Genomic DNA, 23,784 nt, shown 5'->3' on the forward strand with positions numbered 1-23,784 from the left:
TTGCCTTCCTTGAAAGAAAAAAACCTGACCTCTGCTATAACGGCAGGTTGCAGCTGACTGTGCAACTCATCAGAAATGTAATTTATAGCCACCACTGGGTAACAAAGCTGCCGTAGCCATTTTAGCCTGCGGCAATACAAGATAATGAGATCGAATGCCTTTCAAGGGGCTTAAACAAAGAAAAATGCCTCAGCAAAATATATTTACCACGGGATAGAGTGTAACTAGCTCTGAAGACGAAAGCCATGATATGGTCTAATCTAGTAGTCTTCATCAATGAGCTGACTAAGTCGTAAGAAATACTTAAACCCTGGAAAATGAAAGTGACTATGTAACCCACCGAAATGAGTCTGGACAGATCAGTCATAGTTCAACTACCGCGCTTCGTTCAAGACTTGTGAATCAAGAGTCATTCATCTCAAAGGTAAAGTGGAGCTAGAGGGTAAAAACCTCCCTCGCCCCTCAATCAACCGGATCCATGAACCTGAAAACGAGTGGCCAAACAAACATTTGATAAATCGATATCATGTGCAAACTACAACGTGTTCAGTTGACCGCAAAATGTTGCTTGATATCGATAAATCTTGGGTCTTGTGCTGAGGCACGCAGTTTGATGAACGGTGCTGCTGAGCTTGCTGCTTCTTTGTTTTGGTACGAGGGTGTATCTACAGTAAGTGCTACGCAGAGGCTAATGATAGCCTGGAGGTCCACATAGGACGGATGAATTTAACAAAGTAAGTGCAAAAGCCCCTTACACGGTGTGAGATTCAAATTAAAACTATTAAATGGATCAGTGATGGGGGAACTCTAGGTTTAATCTGTGTGAAATTGGGCAAGATAATTCTAAATTTCAGACATTGATAGCATTCATCAGAGTTGTATTTCCTCTTTTGCTTAGTTGTGAAAAGCCTTTTCCCCTCGGTGTTATGAGACTAAAATAGTGCAGCTGCATCTGTGTGTGTGTGTGTGTGTGTCTGAGACAGGGTCTTAACTTATACAATTTAGCACCAGCTCCTCGCTGTCGCTTTAGCGCCGCGGCGCCAAGAAGGCGGGGCTCCCGAAAGTAGGCCACGACTCCCAGGGAGCACAACTTATCTTCTGACAGTTTAAATGATACTGTAGTGTACCAGGCAACAGCACCCAGCAGCACGTGAGCCTGTGCTTGGACAAGGATCATTGGTATTCGCTGTGATCAAAATGTTAACATACAGTCTTGGATGACTATGTGAAAAAATAATGAATATAGGCAGACTGATGCTTGAGTCAAATTGAAGCTAATGATGGCACGAATACTTACTCAAGATGAGCATTACATCATTTTAGAAGCTCCAGGTTTGTTTTTCAGACTTTCAGGCTGATCACACCGATTTTTGTTAAATTTATAAGAATAGCACTCTGCTTATCAGGTTACACAACTCTTCTGTCATAACCATGTTATGTAAATAAACCACATGTATATCAAAACACTGTTATTACAGTAAATGTTGTTGTGCATCATTGTTTTTTCTAATTTCTAAAGGTTTCCACAAAGGCAGCAAATCACTGATGGCTGATTGATTAACTGTAAAATGGAACTGATATAAATCAGATTTCTCTATTTAAACCAACACAACTTCTATGAGGCTTCGAATCAATAAGCTACCGCTGTTGATGACACACCATCCTGACACACGTCACACCTGGACCGAACTCAATACTGATGTTATCTCAACCTGAGCTCACTCCTAATATAGCCTGCTCCAAGTCCTGGCAATGCAACACAGAACAATCAACCAACAATCTCAGAGTATCAAGTTCATCACAAGGCTGCACTGTGTCCACTGCTGTCCATTTAAGGGCAAAGTATGTAAACACAGTCACAAAACAGGTGTGGATTATTGCAGACCAAAGCAGCATGAGTTAGACATGTTAAAAGTTACTGTCAGGCTTTAAACTGATATTACCGGAATTTAATTTATCAGGAGAATTCAAATTGGAATTTAAATTCTTGGGCTTCACTATGGTTTTATCATTGCTTTAGGCATAGTATAATCAGTAGTACATTTCTGGGACATTTCAAGTCCCTTCTGTGAGTGATTGTATCTGGCAGTGGACACCAGTGCTGTCATACCATCTGTCGGCATCTTAACCTGTCTTCATCTGGAGGCAGTTCAATGCAACTGCAGACTGAAATTGATCATTTCCCTTAAGATCCATCATTTGTCGGTGTTTCAAACTAAAGATAAATAGTATTTCATCAACATAAGAACCAAACATGGTCATACAGTGTAAAAAATAAATAATCCTAGTAGCTTTAAAAACTGCTTCTTGAATTGCATGATCTTTAGGTCGAAGCTCATGATTGGTGGCGACATGCTACGCAGGCTGGTCAATAACTCTGTCGATTTTCAATTTAAACTCTCCTATCTCTCTAAAAGGTCAGCTTTAACAGTCTAGCCAGAAAGTCTATTACACAATAGCAGAAGCAAACACCTTTTGGGCAGATTAAATATAAGTCAATCAGAAAAGAGCCAGGGGGATAGATTCTCTTTAAGCCAAATATTTATTGGGTCAGTGTAACACCTCATTCCGTGTTTAAGTCCCAAGGCTGCATGTTGTTTTTGAGTGAAACAGGGACAAATGTGACACTTTTCAGCTAGCAATCAACTGAAATTACACCCAACGAGACAGAAACAAGGACAGCAGATGAGCAGTGTCTGGCAGCCGGGCCAGCCTTGGATTTTATCCACGCTGGCTTTCCCTCAAAATAAATCAAAAGGAAGGAAGTCTGAGGCCAGTGTGATATCAATCTGACCTGATGCCCAAAGCCCAAAGACCAACGCTACTGGCGTTAGTCACCTCCCAACAGAATACTAAATTGGCAATATTGTGCATCTGTTTTGATTTAGTGCTCAAGAAATGCCTCAGTCACAAATCTTACAGATGATCCATCTGCCTCTTTAATTCAAAACATAAGGAAATTTGGTGTAATGCAGACATACAACATGTTGAGATTTGGAGCAGAGCCACATTAGATGGAAGGATTCGATTGAAAGCGAGTTTACTATAAATGTAATACTCTCCTTAGCTCAGACGGATGTTTTTACTCTGCTTCACTGGAATGGGAAAATTTGGATATACACATCTTCACTGTACATATTGTACATAGGACAAAAGATTAAACGTTTCACTCCTTTCCAATGACTGACTCTGTCTTTCCTGGGGTGGAATGATCTCCCCTTTGTAAAACCAAATATTTTCTGATGCTCCAAAACAACGTATGGCCGACATCCAGAATACCAGAGCTGCCAACAGTGGACATCTGCCGATTACAATACTGCTTTTGCAAATGTTAGATCTGCAGATCCAAGTCAATAAATGAAAAGTAATTCAAACACAGTCCCACTGTGTAATGAGAAAAGCTCACTTCATATCAGATGAATCACATGGAAGATCTGCCATTTGTTTCCATTTGGTGGGTCCAAATACAAATAAGCCCAAAGATTGGAGTCGGGGAGAGCGATATGTCTTTGCTGTTATTTAATAAAACAGCTTCCAGTTTCTTATGGCAAGGCAGGAAAAATGGCTGTGAAATCGACTTATGGAAAAAGAGGAAGAGGAAGGCAGAGTAACTGCATCGTCTGTCTTAAAACAAAAGCCAATTGGGAACACTGATGAAAGGCCCACGGTCTGTCCAATGATCCTGAATAATAAAAAAAACAGTCTTTCTGATGAGATGATCAATTTACTTACCCTGAGACATGGCATCAACTTTTGTGCTTTACTGCCAATGATGAAAGGCAGACGCAAATAAATCTGAGTCCAAGCGTCCTGGGAACAGATCTGTGTCTACAGCCAAATGGACTGAAGCCTCGATTATTCCCTTCAGGTTAGCTCTTGCAAGACAGACGGCAATGTAGCACAATCTACAGTAGCTCTATGTTTGCAAAAAGAACGCACTCACCATCGCTTTCTGCCATTGGTGTGTGTTGGCTCACGCACTTAGTTGTAATCAGTTTAAATAAGCAAATCTGAGTATCTAAAATGTCAGTGTGGATGTCAAATAAAATGCTGTCGCTTGCTGTTCTGGTGTGACCGACTGCACTCACTGGAGCACTGGGGACTGGAGGCCAACGTTTTGTTACGAGGGAGAGCATGTTCTCACGCTGGCCATAATGACACCATCAGAGGGGCCGAGGCCTTTATTGGAATCTGGGGGGAGAGAGCAGTCTGTGCTTCTAATTGCAAGCATTTGTCACTTGGAAGTGTTTCAATGTTCAATGTCTGGCATTGGAAGAAAAGGTCCTCTGCCCTTTCTACGACCATCATTTTTAAGACCACAGGATCAAAGGATTAGAGACACTGTCGAAGAGGAGAGAGTCTTTGTCACTCATGTGGGAGTGAGTCATCCGTATCCCAGCTGCCGACAGGAAACTCACACTGATGCCATCAGTCACTCAGAAAAGTTCATCAATGGATTTATGGATTTCTTTCTGACAAGATATTCATCGTTGATACTTCACATATGCAGCCTGATATACCCCAAAATACTTGAATTAAAATGTATTTTACTCTATTTACTGTAGCTCAGCCAAAAGCCAAACAAAGTGACGCAATATATAGTATCTGTTGAGATTTGAGACTGTGGAAAAACTGAAACTAAATTTGCTTGGAGGGTCGATTTGTACTTGCTTACTTTATATTATAATAAGGCTTTCACTCACTACTGTAATACAAAAGGTGCTAGCTAGTGTTTTCTGGTATCATTATGTAGTCGGACACAAAATACTAAAAATAACTTGAGTAAAAAACTTTGCTCCGTGCAGTTAACGGTATCAGTATATACTATAGAGTTCTAGAGTTCACTGGTAATGAGATAGGTCCACTATAGGTCCAAGTCAGCGTTTTCATCCCAGTGTTCCAATTATTTTAACACTCGTGTACCCATCTGATGAAAGTAAAGTGGTGGAAAGAGCCCGGTCTCACTGTAGTCGTCATCAGAAATATTATCCTCAATCAGTAGAAGGAAGAAATTAACTGTCCTGTTCCAGTCAGAAACAAAGCAGATCAATATGAACACGGAAAGGCAGTATGCAGACTTCACAAAAGAAACTAAAATGTTTTTTCCTCATCTGTGAAAATTAGAAGGGGCTCTAAAGCCTGGAATGTTTAATCCAGCTGAAAAAAAAAAAGACACAATTAGCTATATTGTGGGCAAGGAACTACTGCATTATACATGAGAATCTATGTCCTTGGCTTACTGTTGTTGGTGGATGAATGTGGCAACATGAGTATTCATTTTGTTGGCTAATTAAAGTAAACATGCTGGATTGTACATACGGGTTGGGTAACCTTGATTGAAAAATAAACACCACATGTGCAGCTTCAAAAGCACCAGGGATACTTCAAGGTTTTCTGAAAAAGTGATTCTTGTTTTCATAACAACACGAGAACAATTTCCTTGAATAAACCCTCACAATCTGCAAAGCCAAATAGTGTTACGGTTCAAATCACAATGGCGTTCAATCACACCTGAGGATATCGCAACATAGTGCTTTACAGACCTTCTACATCCCTGCACTGCTAGCACACATGTCATTTCATTAAATTCATCTTTAAGAATACAGTTTTACCTCCGGGTGCCTTTTAAGCACAGCAATTAGCTACCAGATCCTTGACTTAGGCATCGGTCATCCTCCTCCTATCACAATTTATTATCATTGATGTTTTCGTCAAGATTGATTGCCCGAGTCATACTTGTCCTGACTCAAATTGACAGGCAGAGTCCTCTCACTTTTGATAATCTCCGCCGTGCCCTTCTTCCCTCTGAAGACACCAGAGAGACCTATAACTTAGGACGCTCAAAGGTTAAGTCTATCATGTCACCGCTCTCAATCGGCAGCATGGAAAATAGCCAAAGGGTAATTGGGCCAGTTGGTTGTTGTCCTTTAAAATGGACCACGTAGAAACAATTACATTTCGCAGGGGAGCTGCTTGGAAAATATCTCACACTTCTCCACCTATAACTGAGTCATCGTTTCCATAGTTTAATCTTTTAAATCCTACCTGAATTCTCGAGTAATAATGCAATTTATTTCCCCAATGGATTTTGGCCAATTAAATTAAATTCGCTGGACGGATTTGAAATGCCATCATATGGAATAATAAAAAGAGATGCCTTCAACTCCTACTCACTCAACTTTGATAATGGATGTGTGACTCAACACAATCCTATAAAGATGCAGTTTTTACCACACCCATAAAACAGTTTGTATACCGGAAGTGTACACACTACTGCACTTAACAAAATGAAGAACACACTTCAATATTTTACCGCATTTCAATCTGTTGGCAGGCAGCCTACTTTAAACACCATTAATACCTTTACAGGAAATGAAAACCACTATGACTGCCCTGGACTCTGAAAGATAACTGCGTTTCTCTTGCTGTTCATACGTGCATGATGTGATCGTCAATGACAGGCATGTCAGAATTGCTGGATCACAATTGAATGCCACCAAACAACAGCTGAAAGGTCACCCATCATTTTGTATCATAACAATTAAGCGAGCTTGCTTGATGTTCAAAATTCATTCCGAGCCAAAGAAAAGCCAAAGTTGTGCCACTTGTTTCAAACAGAAGAGCAATTTTTTCACATTCCTCCAGTGAACCTGAGAAGCTTCCTGTATTGGATACTGGACAACAAGATGAAGCTTGATCAAGGGTTGAAAAAGTATGAGATGCGTCATGACAAGTGAAGTGCATTGGTTTTAGCCTTGATTAAACAAGAGTACAGCCAGTAGTGTCGCTGAGAGGCTGTTCTAAGGCAAAGCTTTCATTTCAGCTAATGTCAGCATGCTAACTGCTCACATTGGCAATACTGACATATGCTTATATTCAGCAGGTGATGTTTACCATGTTCACCATCCACTTGATCTGTCAGTTTGCTAACATTCATGAACCAAAGCTGCCTGAACTAAAGAGTTGGTGTGAACGACCAACCGGCATTACCATACATGGAACCAAGCTTCAAGTATTGCTAAAAGAAAAAATATTTAACGGGTCAGGAAAATGAACCAGATACTGCTCCCTACCCAACGGTAAATTCAGCATTTATAATATCACAATATCAATATACCCGGTGACATTGTAAACATTCTTGCAAATCACGTGATACAAAGAGGAATGTTTTTTTGGGGTTAACCGAGCAAATAAATACCTGAAAAACCTAAGTACGTCATCACTTTGATGCAAAAACCTTTGCAGTCTTTACAACACCAGCTAAAGTGGTCTGATATATCAAATGTATAATTATGGCGGTACTGTATATCTTGTTATAGTGTATATCGTCATATTTCCCTATATTATAATATTGGTTATTGTCAAAGTAAATGTGACAATTTCTTGAGACGTTGAGTTTTGGTTACATTTTCAAGCCCTATAATATACAAGGTTTGGTTTAACTGTAGTGTGCTCTGCATTTACTCAAACACATTTAGTGGTGAACCCCCCCACACACACACACACAGCCATGACTTGCTCACGACTGGAAGTGAAAACAGTCAAATCGGCAGACAAACCGGCCCAGGTCAGCGCTGACACTAACCGTCTCCGCTGCCAGGCCATAAATCCCCATCAAGGGCACAGAGAGCACAAGAACTTTGTTAGATGGATATCAACGCTAAGACACTCTCTGCAGTCCCGCCCGTTAATAGCCTACGGCAGGTCCAAATTGACACGACGTTCCATCCCTGTTCGGGAAATGGTGTACTTGTGAATGTGTGTGTGTGTGTGTGTGTGTGTGTGCGCGTGTGTGATTGATTGAGGAAGAATGGGGTTGGGGGTGTTTCTGCATACAGCTGAACCAGAGAATTATTCATCATTGTGTGACACACTGATTAGTCTGCGCCCTATGAGACTTTGCTCAGCACTTTGCACTAATAGCTCTGCGTTGTATACGCAGAAATGAACATGTGTGTAAAAAGAATCACTGTGTGTGTGTGTGTGTGTGTGTGTGTTTGTGAGATAGAGTGGATGAGCTAAACAAAAAATGAAATGTGTTCCTTGTTATGTTGCAATGCATCCAAACACCAGAGAGTCCACATTTCTTCAATAATCATAGAATTTCCAACAAAAAGGCTCATTCCATTTTTTTACTAGCCAAGTTAAGCTAACACCTAGCCCGCTGCAGATAATTCCTGCCTTTGGATAGTAAGCATTAATACATGCACACATCAGTACAGCTACATTCATAATCAAACTTCGAGTGGTTACCCATACACTGCTTGCCATGCCTTGCTCATGTTCACAGTACAATGCTCTGGTGACTGTGCATTGGCTGATGCAATGACCTTTTTCCTCTCCAACAAGGAAGCGTGCCAGACCAGTGGCTGGGAGAGGCTGATAATTAACTATTTTTTTTCAGGTCTGACGTCCTTTCAATCTGCAGGAGAAGTGATCAGAGTGCTGGACAGTCCCTGCAGGCCTCCGCTTGCAACGTGTCGTCTGCTACGACTTCATCCGAACGAAGCTTGCAGTTTATTTTTTATGCCAACTGACATATTTGCAGCCCAGCTGAGAAACTCCCTCTGCATTTAGCACACAGGGGCTTTTGAAGCAACACCTCTCCCCCAGAGGCCTCAGTGGAGTTGCTCAGGTGGCCGGGCAGTGCAGGGATGTGACCGTGCTGGGCGGCGCCCAGCTGCGAACGTGTCTGACTGTATGAAGGTTAAGCGGAGCGTGCGCGCTCAGTGAAACGTTTCCCCGAGAGGTTTTTACGAAAATAAATAGGTGAAAAAACAAACATTTTTAGTTCTTGCACAAGGTGACAGCTGCAAAAGGGGATTGGTGTTCCAAAAATGGAAAAAAAGAGGTAATTCTTGTGACTGTTGGGTTTCTAAAGGGAAGCAGTGCAGTGACTAAGTGGTTAGGTCTGTCACACTCTAATCTCAGCACTGGCCCCTTTACAGTTTGTGGAGTTAAGTGCTGAAACTATCTATGATGGACAAAGAAGTCATTATTTAGGAGTTATCTATCAAAAATGTCAATTGTTGCCATGGTTTGCGGCTTTGTTTTTAATATTACTGTGAAAGGAATTGTATTCAATTTGGAATTGTTAGCTGAGCAAAACAATCAACTTGAAGACGTCACCTTGGGCTCTGTCACATTGTGATACAGTTTTCACTATTTCTGTCATTTTATAGACTTTTTTTCAAGCAAAAATGCCAACGATTTGCTGGTTTCAGCTTCTTCAATGAAAGGTTTTGATGCTTTTTTTCAGAATGTGAACGCTGGGTCTGGGGAATTAAAATAGGGATTATTTATAGATCGAGGATTCGACAAAGTTATCAACATATCCATTTAAAATGGAAATAAGGTTGTTGCAGCCTTAGAGCATCTATTACCACAAAAAGATTTCAAACTCCCACACCACAACTTTTGATATCCCCTTCCCTCCTTCCTCTCCTGAACATGACATCAGCAAAAACATCAATACCTGTATTGTCTGCTCCTCACGTACCGCAGGCTCAGATAGCGGATATTCTGGCAGTAATTAAACTCTGAGACACCTGTGTGGAATACAGATCACACAATCAGGCGCTTGGCACTCGGCACAGTGGTTTGACACCTCTATCATCTCGCTACGGAAAATAATCAATATCAAGTCGGCCGCATCGGTTAATGCAGAGCGAGGCGGGAGAGCCAGTCTCAACTCGCCGCTGTTTAGTGAAGCATGTAAACTGTTTCGCTCAGCGTGAGCTTGACAGTGTCCCCCGAATGAAAACACAGCTCCCATGTGCCTTGAAAATAACACAACCACAGCCAAGAACGCAGACGCTAACACCGCCGTGCTCCATCGAAACACTTCTCTCTCTCAGGTCAGGTCGGCTTTTTCCAGCGACCCACTATTACACATTAGCACTGTTCTCATCATCTCCCTGAATATGCATACAGCTTTGGAGACTTCTGATTGATTATCCTCATTAGAAAGTAAGGCGTGTTTTCCAAACAGCAGTCTGTGCTGCTCTACTTTATTTAATGAGACGACTGCAGAAGGTCCAAACTAAACGATTTATTTAGGCCTGAAACATTCATGCTTAGTGAGCCTCACTGTGCCCGGACAGTACGATAGGTATGTAATAGGTTGTAATTTGATTGTATTTTGAGCTAATTGACTGTTCACACATTTATGAACTATGACGCAAAAAGTGGCCCCACAAAGCAAAGAAAGATTTGAATCATCATTTGACAGTTTTCAACTCCAGAAATGCAGGCGCAACTTGTCTGTATAGCGTCTCGAATTTCTGTACCGACACGTCTTTCCTGCTAGATAACTTCCTCCTTCCAGTCACATCACAACCTCTCTCTGTTTTCATAGCTTCAGTTTGGAAGATAGCACAGTCCATTTGTTTGTTTTCCCTAGAGTCCCTGACTCCTGCTTTGGTATGGTGAACTCCATTAACTTGTCAAGTTTTCAAATGGAAACATTTGAAAACTGTTTCCATTTGAGCTGCCAAAGATGAGTTACACTTTGCTTGCTAGAACTCCTTTGAAAACACACTTGAAGTACAAGTTTCCATTTCATGCGTCAAGGGAAAATGCATTTGCAATTTTCACGACACATTCTATCAGTCAGCTATTTCTTTTTTTTCCCCCCCATGATTTCTCCAGTTCTGTGTCATCTTTCTCCTTGTTTCTCTCCTCCTCTCCCTCAATCTCCATCAGTGTCTTACCCTCTGAGAAGCTGATGAGCCCCAGGAGGTGCAGCAGCTTGATCGAGGCGAACACCAGCGCCACGATACCCACCGTCTGCAGCCCCTCTGTCTCCCAGATCGCGCTCAGCATTGCTCCACCCTCGGCCCACTCCACGCCACCATGCCCGGACCCGGAGCCCGAGCCGGCCTCTTCGCCCTCTGGAACAGCGCCAGGACGAGCGTTGCCAGCCGGCCCTGCGCTCCAGTTCCCCTGCACCCACTCCAGGACTACACCAGCCCACGCGCAGGGGCCGGGAGCCTCCTGGCACCCGCCTACTGCTCGCGTGCTCCCTAAATCCAGTCTGGGTTGAGCTAAAATGGGTTGAGGTTAAGCGCAAGAAATACTGGTCTCAGGTTTGTGCGGAGCCTGACGTCATTAAACCATCTGATCTCGAGGGGTCACTAAGAATTAAGAAAAGCGTACTCAAAAAGGAAAAAAAAGTCCATGCAAGCTGATCCAAATCCTTCCTTCTTTTTCTTTCCTCTCACAAATGAGGGGACATGTGGAAGCTGTGGAAAAGCGGGCAGAGCAAACTCTGCTCTTCTCTGACAGTTTGTGGCTCTCTCTCGCTCTTTCAGGCACACTGACTGCTCTCCCTGCAAAGTAAAGGGAGGGAAGATGAGAGGGAGTGGACATGAGTGAGGGAGCGAGGAGGGAGGGGAGATGAGATCGAGGCAGAGGGGAGGTGTGGCGCTACAGTGGAAGACGCACAACCCCTCATGAGCTACAGCCCAATTGTTCGCATACTAGAAATGAAGTTTCGTCCTCGCCTGCCACTTATGGCAGGTCGATGAACATTTCTACCAGCCATTCTATCTTTGTGGAACGCTTGAGCGTCAGTGGTACCGGACAGTATGTTTCATGTAGGCTAACCTTAAAAATAATACTTCTTAATATAAAGAAAACCTATCTGCTACGGTGGCAGTTGATGTGAAAATGTTGTACATGTACAGCCAACATTTACCCAGTATTTGGCAAGTCATGCTGCTCGAAACAAATCCTAAAAATGCAAATACAGCGCTAAACGCCGGCACAGGTGTCAATGGATTTTAATAAGACGGAAGTTTTTAGTTATAGTGTGCATGTCTGTGGTCAGACTCTTTTACCTCTGGTCATATCATTAAATCATAAAAATGTCACTATTTCCAGGCTATCTGAGGGATTGAAGATGACGATGACGAGGAAAGAAAAGGGAAATTATTCTACTCGAGCTGGACGGACAGCCAAAACAATAGCTTTCTTATTCGGCAGTCATTATAATCTACTTCGAAAAGACAAAATAAATCTCTCACGCTTTAAACTACTATTGAAAAGAGGCTTTTGGAAATCTTACTCATACGGGTTTGTAAAAGTTTTTTAAAGGCTTGAAGCTGTGAGAAAACTCCAGTGCACATAATCCACATCATCCACACATAAAACAGTGTGTGTGTGTGTGTGTGTGTGTGTGTGTGTGTGTGTGTGTGTGTGTGTGTGTGTGTGTGTGTGTGTGTGTGTGTGTGCGAGAGAGACTGATTCATGCAGTCAATGTTTGTCGCAAATGAGTGAAGACACCACCATCTACTGCCCTTGTGTAGTCATCGTCATTATCAGCCACCACCGAGGAATTATTTCCTCACAACCCTAATAATAATAATTGAATCCATCCATTTAAAGCTCAACATTAAATCAATTTGCAATATCGAACAAGTAAAATGCACCATTTTGAGCCAAACAAACGTCCGGAGCTGTGTTTGTGTTGTGTGCTATTATTCCCTCTAGAGTCAAGTCAGCCGTTAATCATTGCTGTAAATGCACAAAGCCACCTTAATTACAATCATCACGTCAAGAGTATTATTATTATTTTCCGGAACAGAAACTGTGACTCACCACTCTACTCAATTGCTCTCTGATAAATGTTCAATAAGAAGTAGCTTATTTAAGAGATGGAAAAACCTCACATGCAGTCATTTCCATTCATCCGTTTGCTGTTTTGCGAACAACACAGAATGGAAAATGAGGGACGTAAAAAAAAAGAAAAAAATCGTTGTGAATAATTTAGCATGATGCCGTTTGAAAAAGAAAAATTATATTCAGCGGACACATTCTACTTGATCTGGATGGCCCCCTGGCCACGTGAAGAGTCATTGCTATGCCAGGCTCATGCATAGAAAGTGAAAAATACACACCGACAACAAGACTGCATGGACAGTTTGAGTGTGTGCGCTGTCCTTGAAATCGAATTAGAGAAAAAAAAAAGTGCTTTTTCGGACAACAATGTAGTGATGTATGCTTCCTGTATGGGACATTTTCTTTGTCTAAGGGGCCAGGAAAAACAATTCAGTGATAGCAAAAACATTTTCATGAAACATTAAAACTGCAATATTTATATATCAGCATAAAATGAATGTAATGTGAAGGTAACCAAGAGGGAATTATCTCCAAACGTTGCAGTTCCCCTCAGCACCACAGAGCGTGTTAGTGCCTTTCACCTCCAACCAAAACTCACAGCTCTCATCAGTAGCATTTCATGACCCAGCAAGCAGCTGATATTTTAGCAAAGGCAGTTTTAAAAGCCCACTAAACACTATCTTTCTCCAGCACTTAATAACAGATATAGTTTGCAACTATGTGTGAATACAGCGAATTTAGAAGCCAAAGAGTCAGATCATTTTCTCCAGAGACCAAATTGAAAGCTACTGAAAAATAAACTCCTATGAGGAACAACTGCTGGTTTGGTTCAAAGCATTACCCAGTGTGTTAGCTGACCTAAATGTTGGATGCTTCATCGACTCCTGGGCTGGGTTGCAACATCCAGCGCAGGGCTGCCAATATGTGGCCGCTGGCAGTACATCAGTGAAGCCATATCACATCGCCATTCAAGCCACATGTACAGTTTCCTTAATGCAGCCAAGTTCCCCAGAGCCAGAGGGATGCATTGCCTCTGGCTTTACTCCGCCACGACTTGGCTCTGCAAACAGTCCCTGATAGACCGATGGTTAATAAAACATGTAGGAATGATTTACCAATCATAACCTTCCTGCAGCACGGCGATACTATATCCGCCCAATAAATTATTGAAGCAATGAGGGTGGTGGAGGTGAGACATATGAAAAATAAAAGAGTGGAGGTGGGTTTTTTTATGCCACGGAGCATCCATCCAACTATTAGAGTAGCCTTGATTCTATCAACACTGCTGACAGGTAAATATTACACCCCACATCTTCCTACATTAATGTCACAACAATTCTGCACAATCACCACTCCGACATAGTTGCAGGTGTGACGGATGGAGAACCTAAAATGTCATCGAAAGGCATATTTTGTTTTGGAAGACTGAAATTGCAAAATGAAGTTGTATTTAAAATGGAAAAAAACTAAATGGAAGCTGTAGAGCAGTTGACACTGCTATGATGTGAAACAAAGATTTGAGGAAACAAGGGCACTTGATGACACAATGTTGTTCTGATCAGATAATAACATAACGTTCAACATATAACACCACATTGCAAACAAAGTCTCCTGTCCCATATTCTACAGTACAAGCTGCCACGAAACGGTTCTGTCATATAATCATCCTACCGAAGAACTCGTCAGAAATAAAGGATATTTTCCTAAATAGTATTGCCCTTAATCTATAAAATGTGAAATGGACTTTTCTCCACCCATTTCTACAGCTAAGGGTTATGTACCTGAATGAATAGTAAGTAAAGAGAAAACGGCGCGAAAATACAGATACTCAAAGATACTACAAGAAACTATCATTTTGTGTTGAGTGTGGTAATTCCTGTGGATGAAAGTAGTATTCCTAGTCAGCGGAAATGCAGATTGTATTCAAATCAGTCTAATGTATTTCTCAATATCTGTTCATAAAAAGATCCCTATTTGAGATACACGCCTCTTAAAACCACAAATTGGTTTATGTTAATCATTTTTGGGGCTTTTCATCGCCACACAATAAAAAACTAAAAATCGCTCGATGACAGCTTGCGCTACTCAAATCGCCACATGTTTTCATCTGAGGGTTTCGCACAGAACTCGTCCATCCTCCGTAGCCTTTGACGAGCGGCATCTCTGGGTGATCCAAGTCTGAAATGTCAAGCTGCACCGAGGTCTGGCATGTCGGTCTGGCATGTCACCATCCCTGCAGTCCTTATCGGTGTAATGAACAGCCTCAGTCTGGGAGACAAACCTTCAGCCTTTTTGTCCATCTGCCTCTCTAGACTGATAGACATTGATCTTGGGAAAGATTACAGATTTTTCTCACTGGTCGCTGCCATCTGTCTCGTCACTTAGTTTCCATTCTCAGTATTCACAAGGGAAGGATCTTATCACTTTTGTCTGGGCAGAGTGGACACAGAGGACACGACCCGACGACGTCAACGAATCAGTCTCACCAACAGCGGCTGTGAGAGAAACAATATATCGAGAGGAAAAACTAACTGATTTTTCCCGAGAATGTAACAAATAGTGACAAAAGGCGCTTACCAAACAACCTCCGAGACCAGAATTTCCATTAAGTATTGGACAAGTGTTATCTTTCACAGGCGCTCACAGTGAGCCACTGTGAAAGCACGGGACCATAAGAAGGGACCCGGCTTCAAGGTAACCGCCATCAATCAAAGCGGCGCCGATCGGTGGACATGGAAAAGAGGCGAAGATTCGATCGTCCCGCTGTTTATAGACCAGCTTAGTGCAGAAGTGATTGATATAATTAGGCTACACCTGGAGTCATTTGCTCAGACATGCAAAGTGCCATTCGTGTTTGGCTTGTGTTCTCCGCGGCACGTTAAAATGAGGCTGTCATATTTACTGAAGCTACGATGGGGAAGGCAATTATAAGCTGTGAACCGGGGCAACCCTCAGCGAATTCGGTACGTGCAATCAACCATGGAGTGTCATGGGGTAACTCCGATATTGAGGACTTACTTTGTGGACTCTGGATAACTCTGCCAGGTGCGTGTGCATGCATTCATTCACGAAAAGTTTTCAACCTTAATTAAATATGTATTTGCAGATCCTGGGGTGATGTCTCACCATTCAGGGTTGGACGGGCAGTCAACACTTGCCCTCTCTGTGCTGATCATTTTCACACCCAAATCAGGTTTTATCCAGTCGAGTTGACCCGTTTGCAAGTTACGAATGTGTCCTGTGAGAAAGACACAATGAGCCAGTTCAGGAAGCACAATTTTTAACCCTAACCGGGCTTTCTCACTAAATGCACAAGCTCTGCATTTAAGCTGAAACAATACATCAGTCACGTTCAAATCTGAGCAATAAATGCTTTGTCTTGTGCTGTGTGTTGTGTAAATTACAGTGAAAGCTCAGTGAGCCTGCCTTAGCGAATGCCATTCACTTTCAAAAAGACATGCCAGTCTTCTTTTTACAGCAAGACCACGAGATCTTTATCAACGCCCCAATTCATTCCAGATTAGTTCTAGTGTAAAAGGGAAAAGTCAATGGCATTGTCTGCAAAATGGACAGAGCCACAAGGCCCAGGGCAGTGTGCTGCAGCTGATAACATTGACCTGCTTTCCTCCACGTCTTAACCATATTAGCTCTGACGTGGCTATCTGACAGCTCACTGTGGACAACATGGAGCAGCGGAGAGCTGGACACGGATTGCTTTCGCGCGGCCAGCCTGTCATTTGAGTTACCGCGCTCCATCCGTCGGCAGCAAAGTGCCAGTCAAACTAAACTGCAAGTGCAAAGGTTGACGGAGAATATGCATTAGCAGGAGCAGTAAAAAATAAATAAATAGAGAAGACGAGGGAGACATAAAATGGCAGACAGAGTTCACTACGGCTGGAGCCACTGCCCAGAGGATGAGCTATAACAAGCATAGTTTATCAGTAAGAAACAAACGCTGAGACAAAATCAATACAGTCGGGTATAACTTACAGAAAGCATGGATTTGGGAATACAATTGTTTCAGCAATGAGTCAGACTGATAAGTACTGCGATTATAAATTAAAACAATAATATTCGGTGTTTGGGTTCAGTCAAGACACTTGCAAACTTTAAAGGGAAATGCCTTGCCGAGTTTCCAGGTTTATTGAACACACAGATCATGTTAAAACTCTATTAAGCATTTCATCAAATGATACCTGGGGACATTCATTGTACTGCTGAGTTAGCCAATTTCAAAAAGAACCCTAACTGAGGGATCGAACCAAAGTGAAAACACAAGTTAATATTGGACGTGCATTCGACAGGCAGGGACACTGGAATGGACTTGATGTGTCAGGTATCTTCTAAAATGTGTGTTTGTTTCTGAGTCTACATTCTGCCCTCAAAATGCAGCTTTAAGTTAGTTACATTTTCAATCAGTGTTACGCATTTAAACACGTTTGTGTGTATTCTTGAGGTCACACAAGTGTGTTCAATACATTTCCTCTTTGATAAAATATTAGCAAAGCTGAAATTTTGAAACCTTCGCCGTTTTCTATCCATGTTTACTTGCTATTTGTCTTCTTCTTCGCTGCCTTTGTTGGCCCATTGCTGCGTTATCTGTACATGCACCTGTGCTTCAGCGGAGTAGTGTGACATCATTGGCAGAAGTGTGCATCGCTTCACCGCTTGCGAGGATCCACGACAACAAAAAACAGGGACACGCTGATGGAAACAATTCATTTTGCATTATTAATGGTCAAAAATCTCAAATAAATGCTACGGGGCAAACAATCTTCCACTTTATTGTATCCTTATTCACGATTAGAAAATAATTGACTTTTACCTTTCAAGCCTGGATAAACGGTAAACTCATAAAGTTTAATATTCCAAGCAAGCCGTGTTCCTGAGGCAAGCTTTGGTCGAGGTGTTGATATTATTGCACTACTAAATATTCAAGTATTCCATTCAAAGATGATTGTTTGGAGACATCCCTTACCATAACAGTATTTAATGGAGTTTTGTTCATAGATCTATGAAGCAGATCAGATATCACTTTGCAGCAGAACCGGCAGTAGATTTAAGTTCGAATGACCTTAAATTGAAACACAAATAACGTCCAAAAAAGTTAATTACACACCATGAGGGACTTAGTATCATTCAAGTATGTTAAATTAAAAAATTATTAAGCCTTGTGGTAGAAGTAACTGAATTTACCATCAAGCTAATTACTGAAATTCAAAAATAAAGGGGTTAACCCTTTCTAAACATTCATTATGAAAATACTAATTCTATAGATTAATAGCAGTCTCTAGATTAATAACACTGAGCACAGTTACACGAAACCTTGCAACAATTAATAGCAGCATATTGTTATATACGGCACATAATCAGGCCGTGTTTTATCGGGAGGTGGCGAAATAATGTGTGAGAATTCTGAAAAAATGCAGAAACTGAGAGAACACTAAAAGCAAAAGTCTACATTTTCCCATGAGCTCATGCTCAGCGTCATACTATCACACACGTGTGAAACACCAGCCAAAACAAGTTCCCAAGAGCCTCATTCAACTATAACCAATGCATGACAAATGGCAACGCGATTTGACTGCAACAAATGGGGAAGAAATGAAGTGGATTCTTCATAGTATAGCTCCCTTAAATGCATGCATTTACAAAAAGTCTCAACAGTTAGTTTAAGGTCTTGCTTTCTGCAAAAAAACGTTTCACTGCTGACAAATTGCAAAACCGCTCCATGCTGTGAGGTCTGCTAGTTTATTCATTATCTTATGTATTCAGTGGCCTCGAAAAATCAAATTCATTAAATGCAAAGTGAGGTAGTTCAAGCAGAGCTTGATTGTTCAGGTTCCATAATCAGCAATGTGACTTTACAATATACAGCTCAACACTTCCAACTCCAGTCTTTTTTCAATCAAGGCAGAAAACAATCTGGCCTTTCACAAGGCTGCCTGCAGAGAGAAGCAAGAAGCTAATTACAGCAGCGTACATGTGGATTCTGAAAATCAGTGACTTGTAGCTCTCTTAGCATTGCTGAGATTGATGATAGAGTGCGTCTAATGCCTGTGGAAACACCACTAACAGTGTTTAATTCAGTGGAAAGCTATGAGGCAGAACATTATGCCTGTAACACCTGTCTGAAACTCCAGACTGTTATCAAAATGTAGAATAAATTGTAGAGTTTTTAATACTCCTTCACTGAATTATATCCAACTCATTTGTTTAGGATGTCAAAAGAAGGCAATAAAGAGCACATTAGCAATGCTAACATGAATAGGAATTACAGATAGAAATCAAAGCCATCGGCCTCTTTTTTTTAATAACTCGGAACATTATATTTCATAAAAGAACTGTGCCAAGATTGCTCTATTCAACCACTGGCTTCTCCGATACCTTTCCATTTGTACATGGACATGATTGCTGAAGTGTATGTTTTAACTGCCCCGATATTCTTAGAATGTCGAAACATTTACAACATTGTCTTTAACCTGTGACAGGGTGTCATCCTTATGCTCCCAAGTAAGAAGATACTTTTGAAAGCATGTCAAAGTAGCGAGCAAGACCACAAGGGTGCATCAGTCTCCGCTTACACACATTTATAAAAAGCGATTAGAAAGAGACTTGCCACTTTTATCTGTGCTGAACAGAGATCGATCTTTTGCCCTTAGCTGCTTTAAGATGCCTGTCTCGTTTACTCCTTCAGTCATCCTTTTTGCAAGTTAATGTCACGACATTTTATGCATTTTTAATGTGGAAAGATTTACGTTGTCTGATTACCATCTGGTTGTGAAGCACTTTGCAGTTGGTAAATGGACAGCATTTATATAGCGCCCTTCTACATATTGGCTGACATTATATTCATACACGAACGGCCGCAGAGCTGCCATGCAAGGTTCAGTGCCTTGCTCAAGGACACTTATGACATACGGACAGGAGGCGCTGGGAATCCAACCCCCGACCTTGTGATTAAAAGCTGACCCGCTCCATCTCCTAAGCCACAGCCGCCCCATTGTTACATTGTTTTTAAAAGTGCAAGATAAATCAAGCCAATACCCTCCTGAACTAATAAAACACCCAATTTAGAAACATTATTGGGTAAATTGATTAAATGTTAATTAAACGTCTATTGGATGATTAAATGTGTAAATGTCAGAGTGGTCAAAGCTATTTATAGGATTTGGGATGTTTAAATAATTTACCAGCACATCATTGTTTATTGAGCTATTGAGTTATTTAATCATGTTCACAAAAAGTGGGAGGAAAAAACAGGCTTTGCTCACATTCGCTCTCCACTTCACTCGCAGACGAGCAGCTGGTGTGACTGGTGGAGACCAGAAGCTTTGGTTCCCTCTGCTGGCACATCTGTTAACTCTCACATGTACTTGAATGAAGGAGAATGTTTCCAAATGTGAAATGGGGCATCACTGCTGCTGGGAACCAAAACACATCAGTTTTCACTTAAAAATCAGCCCTTTAGCTCAAAGGACAGCACATTTAATATACTTACACTGATGAGTTTTGAATGAAACCATTCATATCGTTTGTGCAAATAATGGAAGATAAACAATTTGTGATGTAATGATAGCAGAAAGGCTCCCAGACTTGTGTCTTATTATGTTGGCAGGTTCTCTGGCTCACAAAACTATTGTACTATATGTTGTTTCATTATCCATAAAAGTAACAGGATATAATAAATAAATAAAACATTTCTAAAAGCCATGGCAGCTGGCGGGCCAGAGATTAAGCCCCTTCATCTCTTTCAGCTACCGTATGCGCCTCTTACTCCAAGAAATTGTGTGTCATAAAGCACCATATGCTTTATGGCGTCTCCTTCGCAAATACTATTATGATGCAAACTCATTTCCACACCATTGTTCATTCACACTGGAACACATCAGTTTCCTCTATGAATCCAAACCATGTGCTTTTTGTGATAAACACGAATGTGGAAATTGAGAGACTCGTTGAAGCCGTGCACAGCTTAGGCCTTTGTTCAAATCATCTCGTACGTCTCCCTGAGCAGTGTGGCACCATTTGTATTCCAGTTCTCTACTTAGTAACAGAAAACCATGTTGAATCGCAGGCTTTGTATCACACACTGCTTGAGAAAAAGGCATCCTGAGTGAGTCAGGGGCACATAGAACGTATACGCTGATCCTTAAACACAGCGCAGTTGCCTCAGCAGCCAAGGATTTATAGTAAAACCTGTAACAATGGGCAGATAATGTGTCACAGTCTGAAGATATACATATAGCTCTACAAACACAACACACCGTATGGGGCCCAGGTAGCTCGAACCAGTGGAGAGACATGAAGAGTGCACTGCTTTTGACAATCTATATATGGAAATAGACAAAGTTGTGAAATAAACACTTTTTTCTCCACTTTTCCGAAAGAAAAACATGTTAAGGAAGCAAGCAAGCAATAGCCAAAACTCTCAAAACTGATGGAACAACAATTATTAATGACTGGAGTGTCTCCTCTTAACATGTACAGGCAGTGCAGCGAAACAGTTAAAAAGAAAAATAATGTATCGCTCTCCTCCTGTATTTTGCGGTAACGATCTGCAAGCTACTGCTTTTGTCCATTTGTAATTGGAAACATTTGTTCCATCCCTTCCTGGCTGGGTAAAGCCACACCTGCAGGGGGAATCATTTGCACAAAGTGCCATATCAAAGGCTGCCCGTGTCAGCTGTCACATCCCACACGCTGGTGGCACACCACTGTCACTCACGGTCACACTACTAAAGAGTGGCACAGAGACTGGAAAGAGCCCGGCTGTGTCCCGGCTGTGTTGCAAGTCTATTTTTAACCAGAAGCCACTACCACAGAGTAATAAAGCAGCCCAATAAAATATGTATTATTTGCTTGTTGGATGCATTTTTGGATTAATATACAATCAAGAGCATCTTGGGTTCAGTTGGACCTCTAAAAGGGCACTCATCCTGCATATTCCTCCTCAAAAAACACTGATCAGATTCAATTTAAAGATGTTTTTCTGTCATGTTCAACACTTGAAATCTTAAAAAGCTGTCATTGCTCTTCGTAAATACTGAAAATGTGAGGGTGCAGTGCTCACAATGAATATTTGGTACTGTAGGCACAGTTGAAAACAGGCAAAACTTACTTCCCAATAAGCAGAAAAATACAATTCCCTTTGCCAAAGTTGGGTACATTTAAAAAGGCTTCTACAACTATAGAAGTATCGCAGCCTTGCATACAGATTACAATATTAAACGTGTAAGATTTCACTTCAAATTAGTGATTACAATGATTCAGCACTTTCTTCTTCTTTAAAGTATTCTAATAGTTCAAGACAAAACAGATCAATAATTCAAATAGCACATGACATATTCATTTATAAAACAGTCTGCATGTTTAATCAAAATGGTGATTATAATGTGGACTGATTTAAAAATTACAGAATGCCAGACATCAATCAGAATGTTTTAATTAATTAGATTTTTGGACACCTTCCAAAGAATCTGCATCTTATTGCACGTCACCTTGACACATCCCGAGTGGATACAGGCTCAACCATTGTTCTCCTCTAAGCTACATGGAAAACATGTCAAAGAAAGAGAAAACCCAAACTAAGTTTAATCTTAAAGCAAAGTTGCCTATTTACATGATCAATATGCAGCATTTATGTGTACCCAAAGCACTGCATTACTATTGAAGAGTGTCATAACTTAATGCAAACGAGATACAACTAACTCATTAACACTCCCAAAAAAAGAGTTTGAGTTTCTCCATTTTCATTCTGAGGTAACAGCCAATGCCATCGTGGCACTGTCCAGCTCTCACTGGTTAAGATCCAGGTTCTCATGCAGAATTACATTCAGTCCTCAACTGTCTCAGTTGAAAATGAATGAACAATACACAGATGATGCAAGCCTTCACATACAATCTCATTTAATTAAAATGGAATAAACTAGCCATCAAAAGTGGAAGCAAAGTGTCCAGATGCTACAAAGACTATTTGACGTCAAATTAAAGCTTTAAATGAGATCAAGAAACACCAGAAAGTAAAAAACAAAGGATTAAAAGCATGTCAGATTATAATAATTGGTCTGCAAGCATCATCACGTTAGCAGCAAAGTCAGCTGGTTCATATAATGATGCAACTTATTACATTTAAATAGCATGAAGGACAGCTGCAGAGGCTTTTCTTTGATGAGAAACCATCAAATGTGAAGAATCATACACCAAGAGGCCAAAACGTTCTACGTAACTAGAAAAGACACTTTTTGACAAACTATCCCTTTTTAGTGTTTATGTACAGCTTGAAGCATGATTTATATTTCCAGGATAGTAGCAAAAAGGAGTCAAACTTGTAGTTTTTTTTTTAACTCAAGGCTACTGTATGATGTATTTTAACTCGAAAAAGACAAAGATGAGAGCAACAGATGGAAGCCCTAAATCAGGACTCAACATCTGGAGAGGGATTTTGTCTTAATACATATTTAACACAAACATTTAAAGATGACAGCCTCCACTTCCGATGCTTTAGACAAACTCACAGTCTCACAAAACTACACTCTTTAAACTTGGGCAACAACTAGTGGTTGGAAAAAAAAAAGAAGAGTTTGCAGTTTCCTTACCGTCATAGCCGACTGCTAACAAACCAAACCGCTCCAGCACCTTAACAAAGAGGACCACAACCACCAGCACCGCAATCATTTCCAGTCCCTCCAAGTTCATAGTAAACATGTCGGACGAATCACAGCCTGCCCATGGTCAAAGACACAGAGCTCAGCGTGCAGCGCTGTCTGCAGGCCATTAAACTCCCCTCAAAAGCCCTGCATCTCTGGGTCCGATGAGAGACCGGTACAAGAAGTGTGTGGATAAGAGAGGAAGGAGGGGGGAGATGGAGTAGTAAGGATAAAGACGAGGGGGCGCGAGGAGAGAAAGGAGAAAGAGAGACAGGGAGGAAAGAGGGAAATGGAGGGATGAACCTGATCATTGTGACAAACAGGAAGAGAAATGATGACATGATGCTAAAATAAAAGTAGGAAAATGTGAGATGGTACCGAGTACTGTTTGGGTGTGTGCAGACGTCAAAAGCACCCAAGTCCCGATTTTTTAGCTTTTATGTTCACCACAGCTAGGATGCAAGACAGAAAATCATTATTCACCAACACTCATTCATCAGGTTGTTTCACACTA

General features: G+C 41.2%; 1 protein-coding gene across 4 annotated transcripts in view; it reads right to left on the minus strand.

Moving 5' to 3' along the window:
* The window catches only part of kcnip4a (potassium voltage-gated channel interacting protein 4a), a gene marked incomplete at both ends in the record, with an annotated part of 112,296 nt that overhangs the window by 12,452 nt on the left and 76,060 nt on the right, over positions 1 to 23,784 (minus strand). Inside the window, one exon of one of the 4 annotated variants that reach the window (XM_079185204.1) lies at positions 23,220 to 23,319. The exons of 2 other annotated variants lie outside the window; for them this stretch is intronic. In XM_079185204.1, the coding sequence (XP_079041330.1) occupies positions 23,220 to 23,319 (100 nt within the window). Of the gene's footprint in view, positions 1 to 10,712; positions 10,888 to 23,219; positions 23,320 to 23,784 lie in introns of those variants that run through there. One more of the 4 variants, XM_079185205.1, reaches the window with a different exon arrangement.

Source organism: Pholis gunnellus (assembly GCF_910591455.1).
Source record: "Pholis gunnellus genome assembly, chromosome: 23".
Classification (NCBI taxonomy): domain Eukaryota; kingdom Metazoa; phylum Chordata; class Actinopteri; order Perciformes; family Pholidae; genus Pholis; species Pholis gunnellus.